The sequence below is a fragment of the Eschrichtius robustus genome, chromosome 16 (assembly GCF_028021215.1).
Source record: "Eschrichtius robustus isolate mEscRob2 chromosome 16, mEscRob2.pri, whole genome shotgun sequence".
Classification (NCBI taxonomy): Eukaryota; Metazoa; Chordata; class Mammalia; order Artiodactyla; family Eschrichtiidae; genus Eschrichtius; species Eschrichtius robustus.
The window spans coordinates 62,615,555-62,631,269 of NC_090839.1; the positions used below are offsets into that span (position 1 = coordinate 62,615,555).

General features: G+C 45.4%; 1 protein-coding gene across 2 annotated transcripts in view; it reads right to left on the reverse strand.

Annotated features, from left to right (window-relative positions):
• GRIN2A (glutamate ionotropic receptor NMDA type subunit 2A) overlaps window positions 1-15,715 on the reverse strand; it is a 365,558-nt gene that overhangs the window by 150,963 nt on the left and 198,880 nt on the right. For both annotated transcript variants that reach the window (XM_068566045.1, XM_068566046.1), the window contains exon 2: window positions 6,139-6,731. In XM_068566045.1, the coding sequence (XP_068422146.1) occupies window positions 6,139-6,731 (593 nt within the window). The remainder of the gene's footprint in view (window positions 1-6,138; window positions 6,732-15,715) is intronic.

The window sequence follows — 15,715 nt, forward strand, 5'->3', positions numbered from 1 at the left end:
TCCCCTGGTTGGGGCTGTAGATCTACCTGAGCGCTTCTGTTTGACTTCTAGCGCAGTGACTTCTACATCCTCCTCCACAACTGAAAGGGGAGCTGAGCCACAGGACACAGAGTCACAATTCAATCGGTAACAAACAAGACTGAAATATACCTCCATCTCTCACTTCCCTGTCTGTGTACAGCTTGCAGTATAACAGGTATAAAGTAATAATAATGATGATAATCATCATCATAAGAATAATGACTTCGGGCTTCCCTGGTGGCGCAGTGGTTGAGAATCTGCCTGCCAATGCAGGGGACACGGGTTCGAGCCCTGGTCTGGGAGGATCCCACATGCCGCGGAGCGGCTAGGCCCGTGAGCCACAGCTACTGAGCCTGCGCGTCTGGAGCCTGTGTTCTGCAACGGGAGAGGCCGCGACAGTGAGAGGCCCGCGCACCGCGATGAAGAGTGGCCCCCGCTCGCCGCAACTGGAGAAAGCCCTCGCGCAGAAACGAAGACCTAACACAGCCAAAAATAAATAAATAAATAAAAATCTTTAAGGCCTTTAAAAAAAAAAAAAAAGAATAATGACTTCACAGTTGTTTGTGTAATGCCTACTACATGCCAGGCACAGTGATAAGACACATATACTTTCAATTAATTCTCCTACAGTATGAAGAAATGACTCTCTTTCTCTCTCTCTCTCTCTCTCTCGCTCACACACACACACACACGCACACACACACACACACACACGGGCAGTTTAGAAAAAAAGCCTGAGTTCGGAGTGGTTAGTAACTTATACTTGGTAAGTATGTGGCTAATTCAAAACCAAGCTGGCACTCAGCCTGTGAACTTTTCTCCACTCTTTTCTCTACCCTTCTTCCCACTAGCCACGCTGCTCCCAAGCTAATCCTTTGGCAAGAGCGTTTAGGTCTTAAAAACATCCACCTTCTCCCTTCTATGACCTCCTCCTTAATAAATGTAAAAGTGGAAGAGGAATCACACAAATGTGCACACACATTTTATCAACAATGGGAACCATTTATAAATTGCTTTCCATATGCCAGGCTCTAGCCTACAGGACAACAGTTTTCTTATCCCCATGTTACATCTGAGGGAGCAGACTTGGAGGAATCAAGTGACTTGCCCAAAGTCTTGGAACTAGGAGAGTTCAGATCAGGGATTCAAACAAGGCAGCCTGTCTCCAGTGCCCACACTTTTTTTTCATCAAATTTTTTTTGGGCTGCACCCCACGGCTTGTGGCATCTTAGTTCCCTGACCAGGGATCAAACCCGGGCCCTCAGCAGCGACAGCACGTAGTGCTAACCACTGCACGGCCAGGGAACTCCCAAGTACCCACACTCTTAACCATGATGTCGTGATGCCTCCGGAGGGGCCCCATCCGCTAGTGAACCGGAGACGTTCTTGGGACAGAACTGGACAGAGCAGCCTAGGTTCCATGCCAACAAAACAGGTAATGGTTTACCTTCACAGATCCAGGAGTTGCCAGTGATGTGCTCTGTGCTTGGTGAAGGAACAGATGTTTAATAACTCAGCAGTAGCAAGGAGGCGGTTACATAACATGGCTGAGCTATTTTTGAACTTTGGAAAACGCTGACTGCTCTTTTCAAAGTGCCTTCTGTAAAACCAGAATATTAAACATAAAGAACATTTCCCCTTTTCCCCACTTTTTTTTTTCTGAAACAAGAACAGACACAGGTCCATGGTAGGATCATTAACCCGGCAAGCAGACCCTTTGTACCTGGTCCATCACTGTGAGCAGTAAACCACTGTGACAATATTTTAACTATACAAACTCTGTGTGTAAGATTACAAGTAACATCCATGAGGGCCACTGAGGGACACACCTAGTTAGCCCCAAGATGTAGAACTCAACCAGTCAAAGCAGGACCCCCGATCCCTCAGCAACTCACCATGAAACCATCAGGTGTGACTTCATCTGAACCTCTTCTGAAGCTATTTGCATCCTCCCTACTGCAGAGTGGGAGTGATGAGACCTATCTGTTTACAGATGCTTTGCAAAATGAGACTTTTTTTTTTTTTTTTTTATATATTTATTTATGGCTGTGTTGGGTCTTCGTTTCTGTGCGAGGGCTTTCTCTAGTTGCGGCGAGCGGGGGCCGCTCTTCATCGCGGTGCGCGGGCCTCTCACCACCGCGGCCTCTCTTGTTGCGGAGCACAGGCTCCAGACGCGCAGGCTCAGTAATTGTGGCTCACGGGCCCAGCTGCTCCGCGGCATGTGGGATGTTCCCAGACCAGGGCTCGAACCCGTGTCCCCTGCATCGGCAGGCAGATTCTCAACCACTGCGCCACCAGGGAAGCCCAAAATGAGACTTTTTAAACCAGCTGAAAATGTAACTTTTTAAAGCTTTAAGTGAGAACTCCTAACTCAAGCTGATGGGTCCGAATCAGGTTGCAGACACATGTGTTCTCTGCCTTCAGCTACCCGGACTGAAGATTCCTTACTGTCAACAACCTAAATGTCCATCAAAGGGGGGTGATTAAATAAAAGATAGAACACATACAACAGAATACAAAAAAGCAACTAAGATGAATACACTAGTTTTATATGTGTCCTCATAGATCATGCTTGAGCCATAGGTTGAGGTAAAGGAAATTCCAGCACATTAGATACCACTTATGATATTAAAAAGAACTACCCATTGGGTCTAAGGTCGCACTGTATCTGTATCAAAAGTACAAAACATGCACACGGATTTAGATACATACCAAATTCACTGTGGTGTTTTTCTCTCTCAAGGAGAGAAAGGGAGAAGAGTGGGGCTGGGGAGAGGTATAATCAGGACTTCTACATTATCAGTAATGTTTTATTTCTTTTAAAAATTTGAAACAAATATGACATGTTCACTTTGTTCTCTGGGGTGAGTATGGGGGTGGGTGTTTCATCAGACTCTGTATTTTTTTTTTTTAACATCTTTATCGGAGTATAAATGCTTTACAATGGTGTGCTGGTTTCTGCTTTATAACAAAGTGAATCAGCTATACGTATACATATATCCCCATATCTCCTCCCTCTTGCTAGACTCTACTTTTTGTACTATTCTTTTTTCTTCTATGTTAAAAAAAGTCCTTGTTACCTGAGTTTGTCTTTAGACGAATTTCCCCCGTCTTCATCAGACTGTACATTCTTTGAGAAGTTATATGTTAATTCATGTATGATTCCAGAGGCTAGCACAGGGTTCGCTGGATAAAAGGAGTGATGGATGGAGGATAGAGATATAGTGCCCTTAATCCTTTTCTCTTAAAAACTGCCTTCTTGGGGCTTTCTCCAGCTCCTGGTCCTTGTCTTGCTTCGCAAGGTCCCACTCTTTCCTGGGTGGGCTTAAGGAACCCTGTGCTAGTGGGGAAGCGTGGCGAGGAACCCACACACTGGTTGAGCCCTACACACTGTGGCTGAGCGCCACCAGTGCTCCAAGGGTGGAGAGATGTTTCATTAACACCAGGCGGTGGATGATGGCTTACCACGCTTAATGCATTACTTCTCTGGGGCTGCAATACCACCTACAACATTGCTGCATTCAAAGCGTAACTCCTGGAAATAGCACACCAGGATTTCACAGCAGTAGGATTTTTTTTTTTAAGGAGTGGAATTCAGGGTGGTCACAGGAAAGAGATCTGAATGTCTTGCCAATTATCCTTCTCAAATTCCTCTTCTTGTATATATTATATTTCAATTGCCCTACAATTGAGTTATGTTTCCATCAGAATTATACGAATATTCCAGCTGCAGGGCACTTATTATGGGAAGTAAGAATTCATTAGTGCAGCCCTTGTCTTTGGGCTGGCAGCAATCCTGCCTCGTAAGACACTCCCGTGACTCATACCAATTTATCCGAGTTCCTTCCTGATACCTGGACAATTATTAAAAATGCTGAAAGTAGCAACGTAGAAACAAGATCATTAGAGAGGGAAAGAGGAGAGAGGAAGGGAAAATTTCAAAGGACCATGATTTCCTAACCTAAGAGTTCATTTTTCAGATAAATGTCAATTTCAGGTAAAAATCTTTAAACCTCCTCCATCACACACACACACACACACACACACACACACACACACACACACACCCCCACACCCACCCCCCACTAGCCGCAGACCAGAGATTATCCCTGAACTGTAGTAGATTCAGAGTCCTAAAACCTTCCAGAGACATTTTAGAGTGACATGTTATTCTACTGATAATAAACTCACCTGGTCTGCTGACTATAATTTCTGATGACCAAAACAACTTCACTGCTCACTCTGACAGTCATTAAATAATTGCCAGGTGCTAGGCACCCATGCCAAGCGGCACTTTTCATGCATCACCTCATTTCATACTCAGGACAACCCCTAGAACATTGGTTCTCAATGCATGTTCCCCAGACCAGCAACATCGGCATCACCCAGGAACTTGCTAGAATTGCAAAATCTTAGAGCCCACTCCAGAGCTACTGAATTAGCAACTCTGAGCATGGGGCCCAGCAGTCTTGTTTTATCAAGCCCTCCCAGTGACTCTCATGCACGTTGAAGTGAGAGAACCACCGCCTAGGCGATCCCTGGTCCAGGAAGATCCCACATGACGCAGAGCAACTAAGCCCGTAAGCCACAACTACTGAGCCCACGTGCCACAACTACTGAGCCCACATGCCTAGAGCCCGTGCTCCACAACGGGAGAAGCCACTGCAATGAGAAGCCTGCGCACCGCAACAAAGAGTAGTCCCCGCTGGCCGCGACCAGAGAAAGCCTGCACGCAGCAACGAAAACCCAAAGCAGCCAGAAATAAATAAAAATTACAAAAAAAGAAGAAACAAAAACAAAAACACCCCACCATTTTGCAATGAACAACTGAGGCCCAGAAAGGTAAAATGATTGTCCAAGTCACATGGAAAGTGGACAAGACAAGGTTTGAACCCTAACAAGTCCAACTCCACAGCCCAGTCCCTTAATCATGGTGCTACACTGCTCATTATCTGAAGAATGAGCATGGATTAAATCAGCGAACATCAGGCAAACACATGCAACATGGGTGTAGGAGTGATCATTCTAAATCTCAACAGCTGAGCCAGAATGATGGCCCACAAAGAACAATGACACTTCTCGGAAACATAAAATTTAACTTAAATGTCCACCAAGATGGGAGTAGTTAACTAAATTATGATACAGCCATATGATGGAATACAATGCAGATTTAAAAGTGATGTTTGCCAAGATTTCCAACAGCCTACAAAAACACTTATTAGGCCATATGAAGGAAGGAAATTCAGATACAAACTCTGAGACTAGGAGCACCAGTGTGGGCACTTTCCCCAACATGTAACGTGTTGGTGAGGATGCGGGAAGTCGAGTGATTTCACAAAATGCTAGTGTGAACATAAAATATATAGTTACTTTGTGGGACAATTTGGCAATAGACACTTAAATTTTAAAATGCACTTGTTCCGTGACCACAAAACTCTACTTCTTAGAATCAACCCTAGAAAAACACTTGCACATGTGCACAAAGAGACAGGTAAGGATGATTATCACTGCAGTTTAGTTTCTAATGGAAAAAAATCTGAAACAACATAAATTTCTATTATTATGAAGATTGGATAAATAAATCATGGTATATCCCTATTGAGGAATGCAATGTGCAGTTTACAAAGAACATAGATATTCATACATACGTATCTATACATACACATACATATGTATATCTATGTATATGTGTGCACGTTCACATGCACATGTATGTATACCTACATCTACATATATTCATACATGTGTATATAGATAGGCATGTATATACATACATATATCTATATATACACACATACTTAAGATATAGCTATAGATAGAGGACAGATAGATAGATAGACAAACAGATCTCAAGTGTAGGTTTCCAGGGTATGTTGTTGAGTAAAAAAAGTAAGTTGCAGAAAACCAAGGATGATGTTACTAAAAACAAAAGGAGATGAGACGAGAGGAAGAGGGGAGAGGAGAACAAACCAACAAATCCCACAGGCACACACACAACATTCTCTATTTTCAGTGCACATTTTCAGCAATGAGTTCATATCGTTTTTAGTATTTAAACAAACAACAACAACAAAACTCTGATGCCACTTCGGGGGACAAGCAAAGAGCCCCTCTTACTGGTGCAGCGTGTGCAGTGGGGCCTCCGGCTTCTCCATCTGCCCGTAGCAGCTGGCCTTGGCCTCGGGGATGTAGGAGAACTTGTCCACCATGGAAGATGCAGCGGTGCTCAGGACGCCCAGGCCGTCCCTCACCCTTGCCTCCAGGCTGTAGTCCCAGTCATCGTAGGAGACGGAAATGAGTCCCGATGGAAACTCTTTGGGGATGAGCTCCGTATTCCCTGAGACCAAGCTGGGGACGATCCAGAAGAAATCGTACCCGGTGAGGCCGAGGGAGCGGGCCTCACTCAGGATGAGGACGGCCTCGTCTTTGGAACAGTAGAGCAAGATGACGGAGGAGTGGATCTTCTTCAACTGGACTTGTGTCTTTGCATCCTCGAAGGACGTGTCCAGTGTGATCACGTTCTGCATGTCCCAGCCCACAAAGCTGTTGTCCACTGTGGTCTTGATGAAGCTGATGAAGTCCCTGTAGCCAGGGAAGATGGTGGTCACCAGGGAGAAAACATGCCAGTCATAATCCTGCATGATCTTCAGCATGACGGTGGCCTGCTGCTGGATGGACGCTCCAAACTGGAAGAAGGTAGACGTTGGATCCTGCCAACAGGTAAAAAGAAAGCAAAACAGAGGATGAGGCCGAAGGCAGTTTATGCACAACCAACTGTCTTTGTTGGCTTAAAGAAGCTCCTTCCTAGAAGTGAGGGAAAATAAATCCCACATCTGTTCATTCACAAACATTCCTGAGCACCTACCGTATGCCAGACTCTGGAACAGATACTGGAAACACAGGGATGAGCGAGGTCCCTGAACTTGGAGCCCACAGCCCGGAACAGTGAAGGACATCTGTTATTCTGCCAGCTTCATTTTCCTCTACTTCATCCCACCACCACCCCTCTGGGTTCAGATGGGTCCAACAGAATGAACTCTATCTGGCCCCCAAGCTCATGACTGGAAAATGAAGCCGATAGAAATAAAACAACATCAGGAAATAGAAGGAGGTTCCTGACGACACACTTGGGGCATCTGGAGTCAGTCATGCCTGGAGCCATTTACTCTGGACCTGTTGGTTATGTAAGGCACAAGTTCCATGTGCACTTAAGCCAATTTTAGGAGAGTTTCTGTCACTTGAACTCTAGATTCCTGTGTAATATAGAGTATGATAAAATGCTAGGTGGACATCTCTCTGTTCAATCGATACATATTTGTTGAACGCCTAATTACATGGCAACAACATGTTAGAGCTTGCGGAAATGATGATTTATAAGACAGACAGACACGGCCTCTGCCTTCACAGACCTGGAAGGAAAGTGAAGAAGAGCAACGTCTATGGGCTGGGAGCCGAGAGAGGCATGAGGGGGTGTTGAAGGAATATCAGGTACAGAAGAGGGGAAACCAGTGGACAGTATAGTCAGAGAAGCCCTGAAGATACATCTTGACTGTTCAGGAACTGGAGGTAAATGCATGATGGCCTGTGATGTAGGGGGGTGAGATGATGTTGAAGAGCTTGGCAAAAACCCCACCACATACAGCCTCAGAGGCTATGTTAGACCTTATTCTGAGCATCAGGGCAAGATGCCGAATGTTCTTACACTGGGAAGTGACATGGCTACTTGTGTTGGGTTAAAGGGTCTCTAATAGTCCTAACATCTCCCCAAGTCATGATCTGATCATGAGAACAAACTTCCATTTAGAAACAAAAGTGGGTGGTGCCCACAGTTGCACCATTTCCAAACTACCTGCACACTCCTTAACTCGTCAAATCCCGTGATGATGCTATGAAGTTGGTATTGTTGGTTGGGGAAAATGAGGCTCAGAATGGTCCATGGCTAGTCAGCATCCAAACTCAGGTTCTGGTTCCACTTCTAGCCCCTTTCCCAACATACCACCACAGCCTTCCTGGGATCACTGAAGATCTGCATAGAGTAGGCGCTTAAACCATGTCGTGGACCCACTGGCATGGTGCAAAAATGCCAGCTAAACAGAAAGTATGGCTCTGTATTATAGCAAAACAGGATTTGAGAAATGCAGAGATACATTTTTTTCTGGGAACTGAAAGAATTCTCAAAGGGTCCTTATCATATTGCAGCCGTGCTTGCATTCTGCATTCTGTATGTACCATGTGCATTTAATACACCCTCAATTGTACAAATATGGGGATTCCATTTTGTGTGTGTGTGAGTGTGTACATGAAGAGTGGATGATTCCATTCATGTCTTTCAGAACAATACTTAGTAGCTGTGCATGTCAAGTCTTTCAACAAGTCTGCATAATCTTCCCTGTGGATGCTCACTGACTAGGAAGTTTTATCTGAAAGGGCTAAAGCTATAGTTCTTAGAAACACCCCCCTTTTCTAAAGTGCATGGAGTTTGGGGGATAATTTGAGTGCAGCATGGCCTGAAGGCAGAGAGAAAAAACAGGAATAAATGCCTTCTGGGCCCCTTCCAACATTACAGTTCTATGAATTTTACCTAATTAAATCAATTAAATGGGGTAACATTTAAAGACTTGGGATAATTATCTTTTCCCCTACAGTAGCTTTTGGAGAAATCCAACTTTCTTGGATTGATTAATCACTTTAAATCACGCCTCAACAAGGCAGTGAACTGCTTAAGGGCAGAGATTTTGCTGGCCTCATCTCTCTGTCCCCAGAATCTGGCAGAAGCCTTGGCACATGACCCGTCTGGAGATGGAGGGTGAGGGAGTGCATGAGTGAATGAATGTGTGAGTGAAGCTCAAGAGAAATGTCCTTGGTGTAAACACAAAGTGAAAGGGGAGAATTCAGTATCCAAGGCTGTATTTTTTTTATATGGCTCTCGAATGTCATGTCCGAAAAATAAAAACTTTCAACATTATCATCCCACTATCCTGAGGAACCACGTCACCATCCAAGGCCCAGATATCTTTAGTGTGTCCTTTATTGATAAGGAGGAGAATATATAAGTCCTGTGAGCCTCAACAGCTGCCCATAGAGCCTCATGAAATACCCCGAAAGGCAACAACATAAAGAATCCACGAGCAGGAGGCGGCACGGAAGTGCACTCTCCAGACAATCAGAGTCATCAACCTCAAGCACCGTCAGGTGTCTCCTGGGATGGACTGAAAAGTTGCAAGCTTACTTACAAAAGAAATGTAATAATTCCCATGCAGCAAAGATGCCTCTGAGGAAGCCGGTCACCAGACTCACATTACGACTGCAAAAGGCGATGGAATCAGCATCTTGCCCTGAGCGCGTGAGGAACGGAGAAAGTTCTCAGGTGGACATATGCTAAGGGCACAGTTGGAACCCAATAAAAAGGATCTCTGAGACAACCTACTACCAGTTATCCCATTTCTTTGGCATAACTGGTATTGGTGAAGAGGTGGAGGTCAAACATGCTAGATGCGGGAGTTGATGGTGTTTGGGATGGGATGCTCCAACACCCCTGCTCTATGTACTATGAGTTAGACATTATTATATCCACGTACGTGTACCCATGAGCACAGAGCAGAGCTGTAAGCAAATGCAGCCTTATCTGGCTCTCTACGTAGAGAAGGAGGACATGGCTACACATTAAACTTCAGAAAGCAGATAGATAATTACAGGGATAGCCATTCAATAGCCAAGAGCTGGCTTGGCACAAGCCCCCTGTGAAAGAGTATGTACAAACCTCTTGCCCTGTGCCATCCCCACTGTCCTGCCCATGCTGAATCTCTCCTGTTACCCTCTTCTGATCCCCATTAATCTCTTCCCCCCAGAACGGATAGCAGTGTAACTTCCGGGATCAGACTGCCCAGGTACCAATCCAAATTGTGTAGCCTTGTGAAGAATCACCTCACCTTTCCAAGCCTCAGTTTCCACATCTGTACAATGGGTATGGCAATGGTAATAATTATACCAGCTAACATGCCAGGAGTACTTTGTAAGAGTCATGTGGCTCAACACTTTCTATGTCGTATCTCATTTAATCCCACTCCCAACAATCTTGCTAAACTGGTACTAGTATTATCCCCATTTTACAAATGAATAAGTAGACTCAGAGGTAGAATGATTTTTTCAGAATCACACAGGTAATGAATCTTTCAGGCAGGTTTGCCTGCCTGAAAGATTCCAAGCTTTTCACCCCTCACTAACCTATTGCCAATGATAGCACTTCCTCATCAAGTTGTAAGAATTAAACGATCTCTCTGTATAAAATCACCCAGTGCAGTACCCATCAAGTATCATGTGCTCTACAAATGTAGTCACTATTATTTTCACCCACTATTATTCAATATTTTCGCCCTGGGTCAGGAGTTCTGGTGTCTCACATCAGGGGTTTATGATACCTGTCCCTCTAAAAGACGCAGTTCACTCCTGACTTGAGCATCTCAACAACTCGCCTTGTTCACGGCTGCCTGACTGAAATCCCTAAAGCACAGCTTTAATCACACCACTCCTCTCCTCTATTAGTCATCAGTGGCTCCCCCAGACCTATCACATTCAGTTCAGACTCTCTAGTTTACCCCTCCATGCACACCAGTCAAACTTCATAGTTGGAATAACACGGGCTCTGGGGTCTATCAGACCTGAGCTCACGTCCTGGTTCTGCATTAACTAGCCATGTGACCATGGGTAATTACCTAAACTCTCCGGATCTGAGTTTCTTTGCTTATGGAATGGGCATCGTGAGCACCATCCCATAGGGTTGCTGTGAGGATAGGACGAACCAGAAGGAGTAAAAGGCTCATTGATCCATGTCTGACTCCAACAGTTTAGGGACCCCTCTCCTCATCCTCTGTCCTCTAGACCACATGGACACTGCCAGAAACCTAAGGGGATCGGATCCTTATCCTATTTAAAAAATGGTATCTCCAGATCTACTGACATGCTAATTTCACATTCCCTCCTCCCTCCTCAAACCAGCCCCTTCATCCTGAGCCCAAGGGAGCTGCATGAGGAAAAGGAAGTGATGAGTCACGCTTTGGAGAGAAACCATCGCCAATGTCCTTTATGGACCTCATGCAGTTACCCTACACCACTTTCACTTCCATTGGCATCTGAAACCTAAGCTTCCAAAACCACTGTGGTGTATACTGTATACCCCTCGGAGGGATGAAAGCAAGTAGTTATTTGCAAAACATAACTGCACAGCGAGGCACTGAAGAGGCTCACGTTTAGCTTTGGGATTTTCTAAGGTGGTTTTAGGGACTGGCAGGGGGTGATGGGGGAGTTTGGCCGCACTCCCAGGACCTGGCATCTGACACGCCAAATGGCCCTTTGTTTCAAGGTCCTGCACGTTCTTCCCGGTTCTTAGCTGGATAGCAGAGGCTGACCCTCCCGCACTTACCTCCTCCCGCCATGACAGCCCGCCCTTTCGGGTTCCACAGATCAGTCTGACCACCTCTGGCACCGGCTTCCTTGGCAGTGTGCAGCCGGGGGAGAGGAACAGATTTCAGACACCCACTTTGGTTCTGAAGCAAAAGCAGTGCCCTCCCCAAGCTCACCGTTCTGCAGAAGCAGAACAAACTGTTTTAAATACAGAGTCAGGGAGGAAGGCAGGTGTGGGATTCTGGGTGTCTGGTGCTTTCAACTCTGTGTTCCAGTCCCGGGATCAGTGAGGTTCTAGAATTTTCCAGACCTTGCTGAGTCCCCAGGGTGAGACCTGACTCCAGGGGTATCAAGGTCTGACGTTTAAAAGAGTCTAAAACCAACTTTAATTTCACTTGCCCATTTATAAGGCTCTAAGGACACGCACGCTCATTATCCCTTTAACTCCAACCACCTAAGAGATGAGGCGCTGCCGGTGGTTATAACCCTCTGGACGGCATTTCTCATGAAGACACAGGAAGAGAGGTTGAATGATTTCCTTAAAATCCACACGGCCCCACGCGACAACAGCTCAGTTACTGCAAGATGCCATCCAAGGTACCTTTGCACACACCAGTGGCTTTCATTCCTGGCTGCACAACAGAATCCCTTGGAGAGTTACAAAAAAACACCAAGGCGCGTGCTCCATGCCAGTCCAACTGAAACTGAATTTCTGTGACCTGAGTATATGGACTCCAAAGCTGATTTATTTGTTTTTCTCTGTCTCCTCTCAACAGCAGGATGAGCGTTATTCAAGTTAGTATCTTCAAAGTCTAGCACCATGTCTGACACACAGTAGGGGCCCAGGAAATATTGGGTGAGAAAATAAATGAGCAGGAAACTCATCCCCAGGAAGCAAGAGAAAACTGGCTGCTGCTGTCAACCCTGCACCCTTATTTTAGCTTATTTTCCTCTGCCTGTCAGGGTGAGCACCAAAAAAAGGACAGTCTCGCAAGGGACCCGACAAAGATCTTGAAGGACTCCTTGGGAATTTGCTTTTTGCCTTGCTAAGCCCCGATGTACTTTCCGCTACTCTTATTGTGTATTAACTGAGCTTTTAAACATATTTTATTTCATTTTCCATGGATGAGAGGAAAAGTAAAAGTGTCAAACTTGATGAGCCTGAGGATTCACAAGAATAGCATTCTCATATACATATAAGTTGGATCTGTTTCACTAGAGGATCTTTATCCCCTCATCAGCCATCCTCCGCCTCCTCCATCACCATCACCATCATTATCATCATCATCATCACCATCACCATCATCATCACCATCACCATCATCACCATCACCATCACCATCATCATCACCATCACCATCATCATCACCATCACCATCATCACCATCCATGATCATCACAGCCATCAAATCCACCCATCCTCCTCCTCCTCCCTCATCATCACCATCATCATGGTCACTATCAAAATTAATATTAATTTGGTCTATTCTATATGTAGCACAATGTGGCATACAGTAGGAAGTATTATTATGACCCCTGTATTACAGATTAAAAACACACGCTCAGAGACTGTAACTTGCCCAACCCACATAGCTAGTACATGGCAGCGGGAGGATCCAAGACTAGGCGATCCAAATCCAAAATCTGGTTGCTTAGCTACTGGGAAATACTGATTCCAGGTATGCAGAACAGGAAGAAGTATGTGTGTGTGTGTTTGTTTGTGTGTGTGTGTGTGTGTGTGTGTGATGAATATCACCACTTAATCTTTCTTGAGGCACCCAACTAGAAAAGAAAATCCCTCAGAAATGGGCAACCAGTAGCAATGATCTCACATCAACTGTCTATCAGGAGACTGGAACAGAGTGGGGAAGTCATACCCAGGTACCATTCCCCAAAAGCACATCAGTTCCATCACCCACAAACACAAAATTCCACTCCAAGCAACCTCCACTCATTGGACCATTTTATGATTTGTGTTCTACTTCCCATTTTGCTTCTCTCAGGAGCAAATCCACTGGCATTTGTCTGAAGTAACCTAACAACATCTTTCTCCGCTCTATCCTCCTCTCTCTTCAAATGAGAAGTTTAATCTTAGGTTTCTGGTGACTATTGGGCCCCTAGGTAGGGGAGCTGTCCAAGGTAGCTGAAGTGCTTTGATTCAGAGACCAGGAGAACACGTGAGTTAATAAACACAGGCTTAACTCAGAGTCCGTGCAATAGTCTCTTAGACTAGAGTGGGAAGGATGGGTACTAGGCAAGACAATTACAAAGAAGAGCACTATGATTTGGGGTGGAGCAAGGAATGAGCCACACAGAGCGACCAAGCCTTCAACCTCATTCTGTCCTGGGTTTCCAATACAGCACCTACTGGTCACATATGACTATTTACACTGAAATTTAAAACATGAAATACAATTAAATATTTGGCTTCTCAGTGACACTAACCACATTTTAAGAGCCCCAAAGTCTTTAAACTTCAAAGCTTATGCTCTCCCACCCCTACCAGTCCTACCCCTAAAGATGCCAATCCAGTTGGTCTGAGACGGAATCCAGGATATTTCTAATTCCCTGGGTAAGTCTAATGTGCAGCCAGGATTGAAAACACTAATCCAAGCCTTCAGTATCCAACCCTGTAGCTATGTATCAGCTCACTTGGGGAATTTTTTGTACCTTTAGATTTCCAGGCTCCAAGCCATGTCCACTGAATCAGAATCTCCGCTGAGGAGCCCGAGGTTACGCATTTGCCCCTGAAAGTGCTGATGAACAGCAAGACTTGGTACTGCCAAGTCCAACTCCCCTATTTTCAAGGTGAGGAAACTGAGGCTTCAGAATCTTGGATGACTTGTTCCAAATTTCACGTAAATCAGTGGGACAGCAGTAACAGACATGGTGGGTCTCTCACCTCCTAATTTGGTGCTCTCTTTGCTGTGTCTTGATGCCATCGTGTGTGAAGCGTTTTCTGCAAAGTGAACCCACAAGGGATGGGGAATGTGCAGGAGGAACATGGCTTTGCTGACAGCTTGCCTGGGATCTGCTTCTTACTGGAAGTGGGTATTTTAACCTAAGCCTCTATTTCCCCATCTGAAAAATGGGAATGATAATAACAGTCACCACCTTAAAGGGTTGCTGTGCATATTTTGAGAGGTAATGTACATAAAGCACTTGGCACATAGGAGGGGCTCAGTCAAGGTGAGCTGGTGTTAGTGGTGGAGATGGTAGCCTTGAATGTCAAGCCTCAAGTCTCACATCCACTACGGGTTCCTTACTACCCCACTTCCTACATATTCCTAACCTTCTGAGTTTCCGGCACCTTGATCTTTACAGCCCAGCCCTCAGCCCTGACTGTGTGTGGTTGCCTAGTTGCTGAGAAGCATGCATCTCGCCTGCCCTTCAGACTAGAATTCTTGAGGGCAGGACCCCACGCCCTTCTGAGTCCTCCTCAACACCTTGCATGGCACTGAGCCACAGCTCTGGGAATGAAACTGGGAGTAGCATTCGGAGTCTGCAAGGCTGCCAGTGGGCAGAAAGGGAGACTAGTACTTTAAGTATTTAAGTATTTGACTTGCCAGAACTTCTGCTCTAGGAAGAGGCATTCATCTATTAATTGCCTTTCATTCATTTGGTCACTATAACAAACTCCCACTATGTGCCAGGCATTGTTCTAGGGAAGGGAATCTAGGGAAGGAGGCGACCAAAGTGAAGATCCCCACTTTTACGAAGTTTACATTCTTATGGGAGGAGATAGACAAGGAAGAAGGAAATCAGTAGGATGATTTCAAGGAAATCAGATGAGGCAACAGTCCAGGGGTGGAGTGGAGAGGAGCACCCCTTCCGATCATCTGGTCTGACACATCAGAGCTGATCAAAAGAACGTGAAGGAGGAGTTGTCAGCCAGACAAAGCTGAGGAGTGAGGTGGGGGCAAGGAGAGCCGTCCAAGCAGAAGGAGCCTCGTGCACAAAGGTAGGAAAGGGTTTGGCAGGCTCCGGGAACAGAAGGAAGATCAGAACAGCTGCAGTTTAATCAGCAAAGGAGAGGGTGGTGAGATGAGTTAGGACAGGAAGCAGAGGCCACATCACACAGAGAGAGCTCTGAAGATCATGGCAAGGGGTCTGGATTTAATTCCTAGATCAATTTTTTTTTAAAACATCTTTATTGGAGTATAATTGCTTTACAATGGTGTGTTAGTTTCTGCTTTATAACAAAGCGAATCAGTTATACATATACATATGTTCCCATATCGCTTCCCTCTTGCATCTCCCTCCCACCCTCCCTACCCCACCCCTCTAGGTGGTC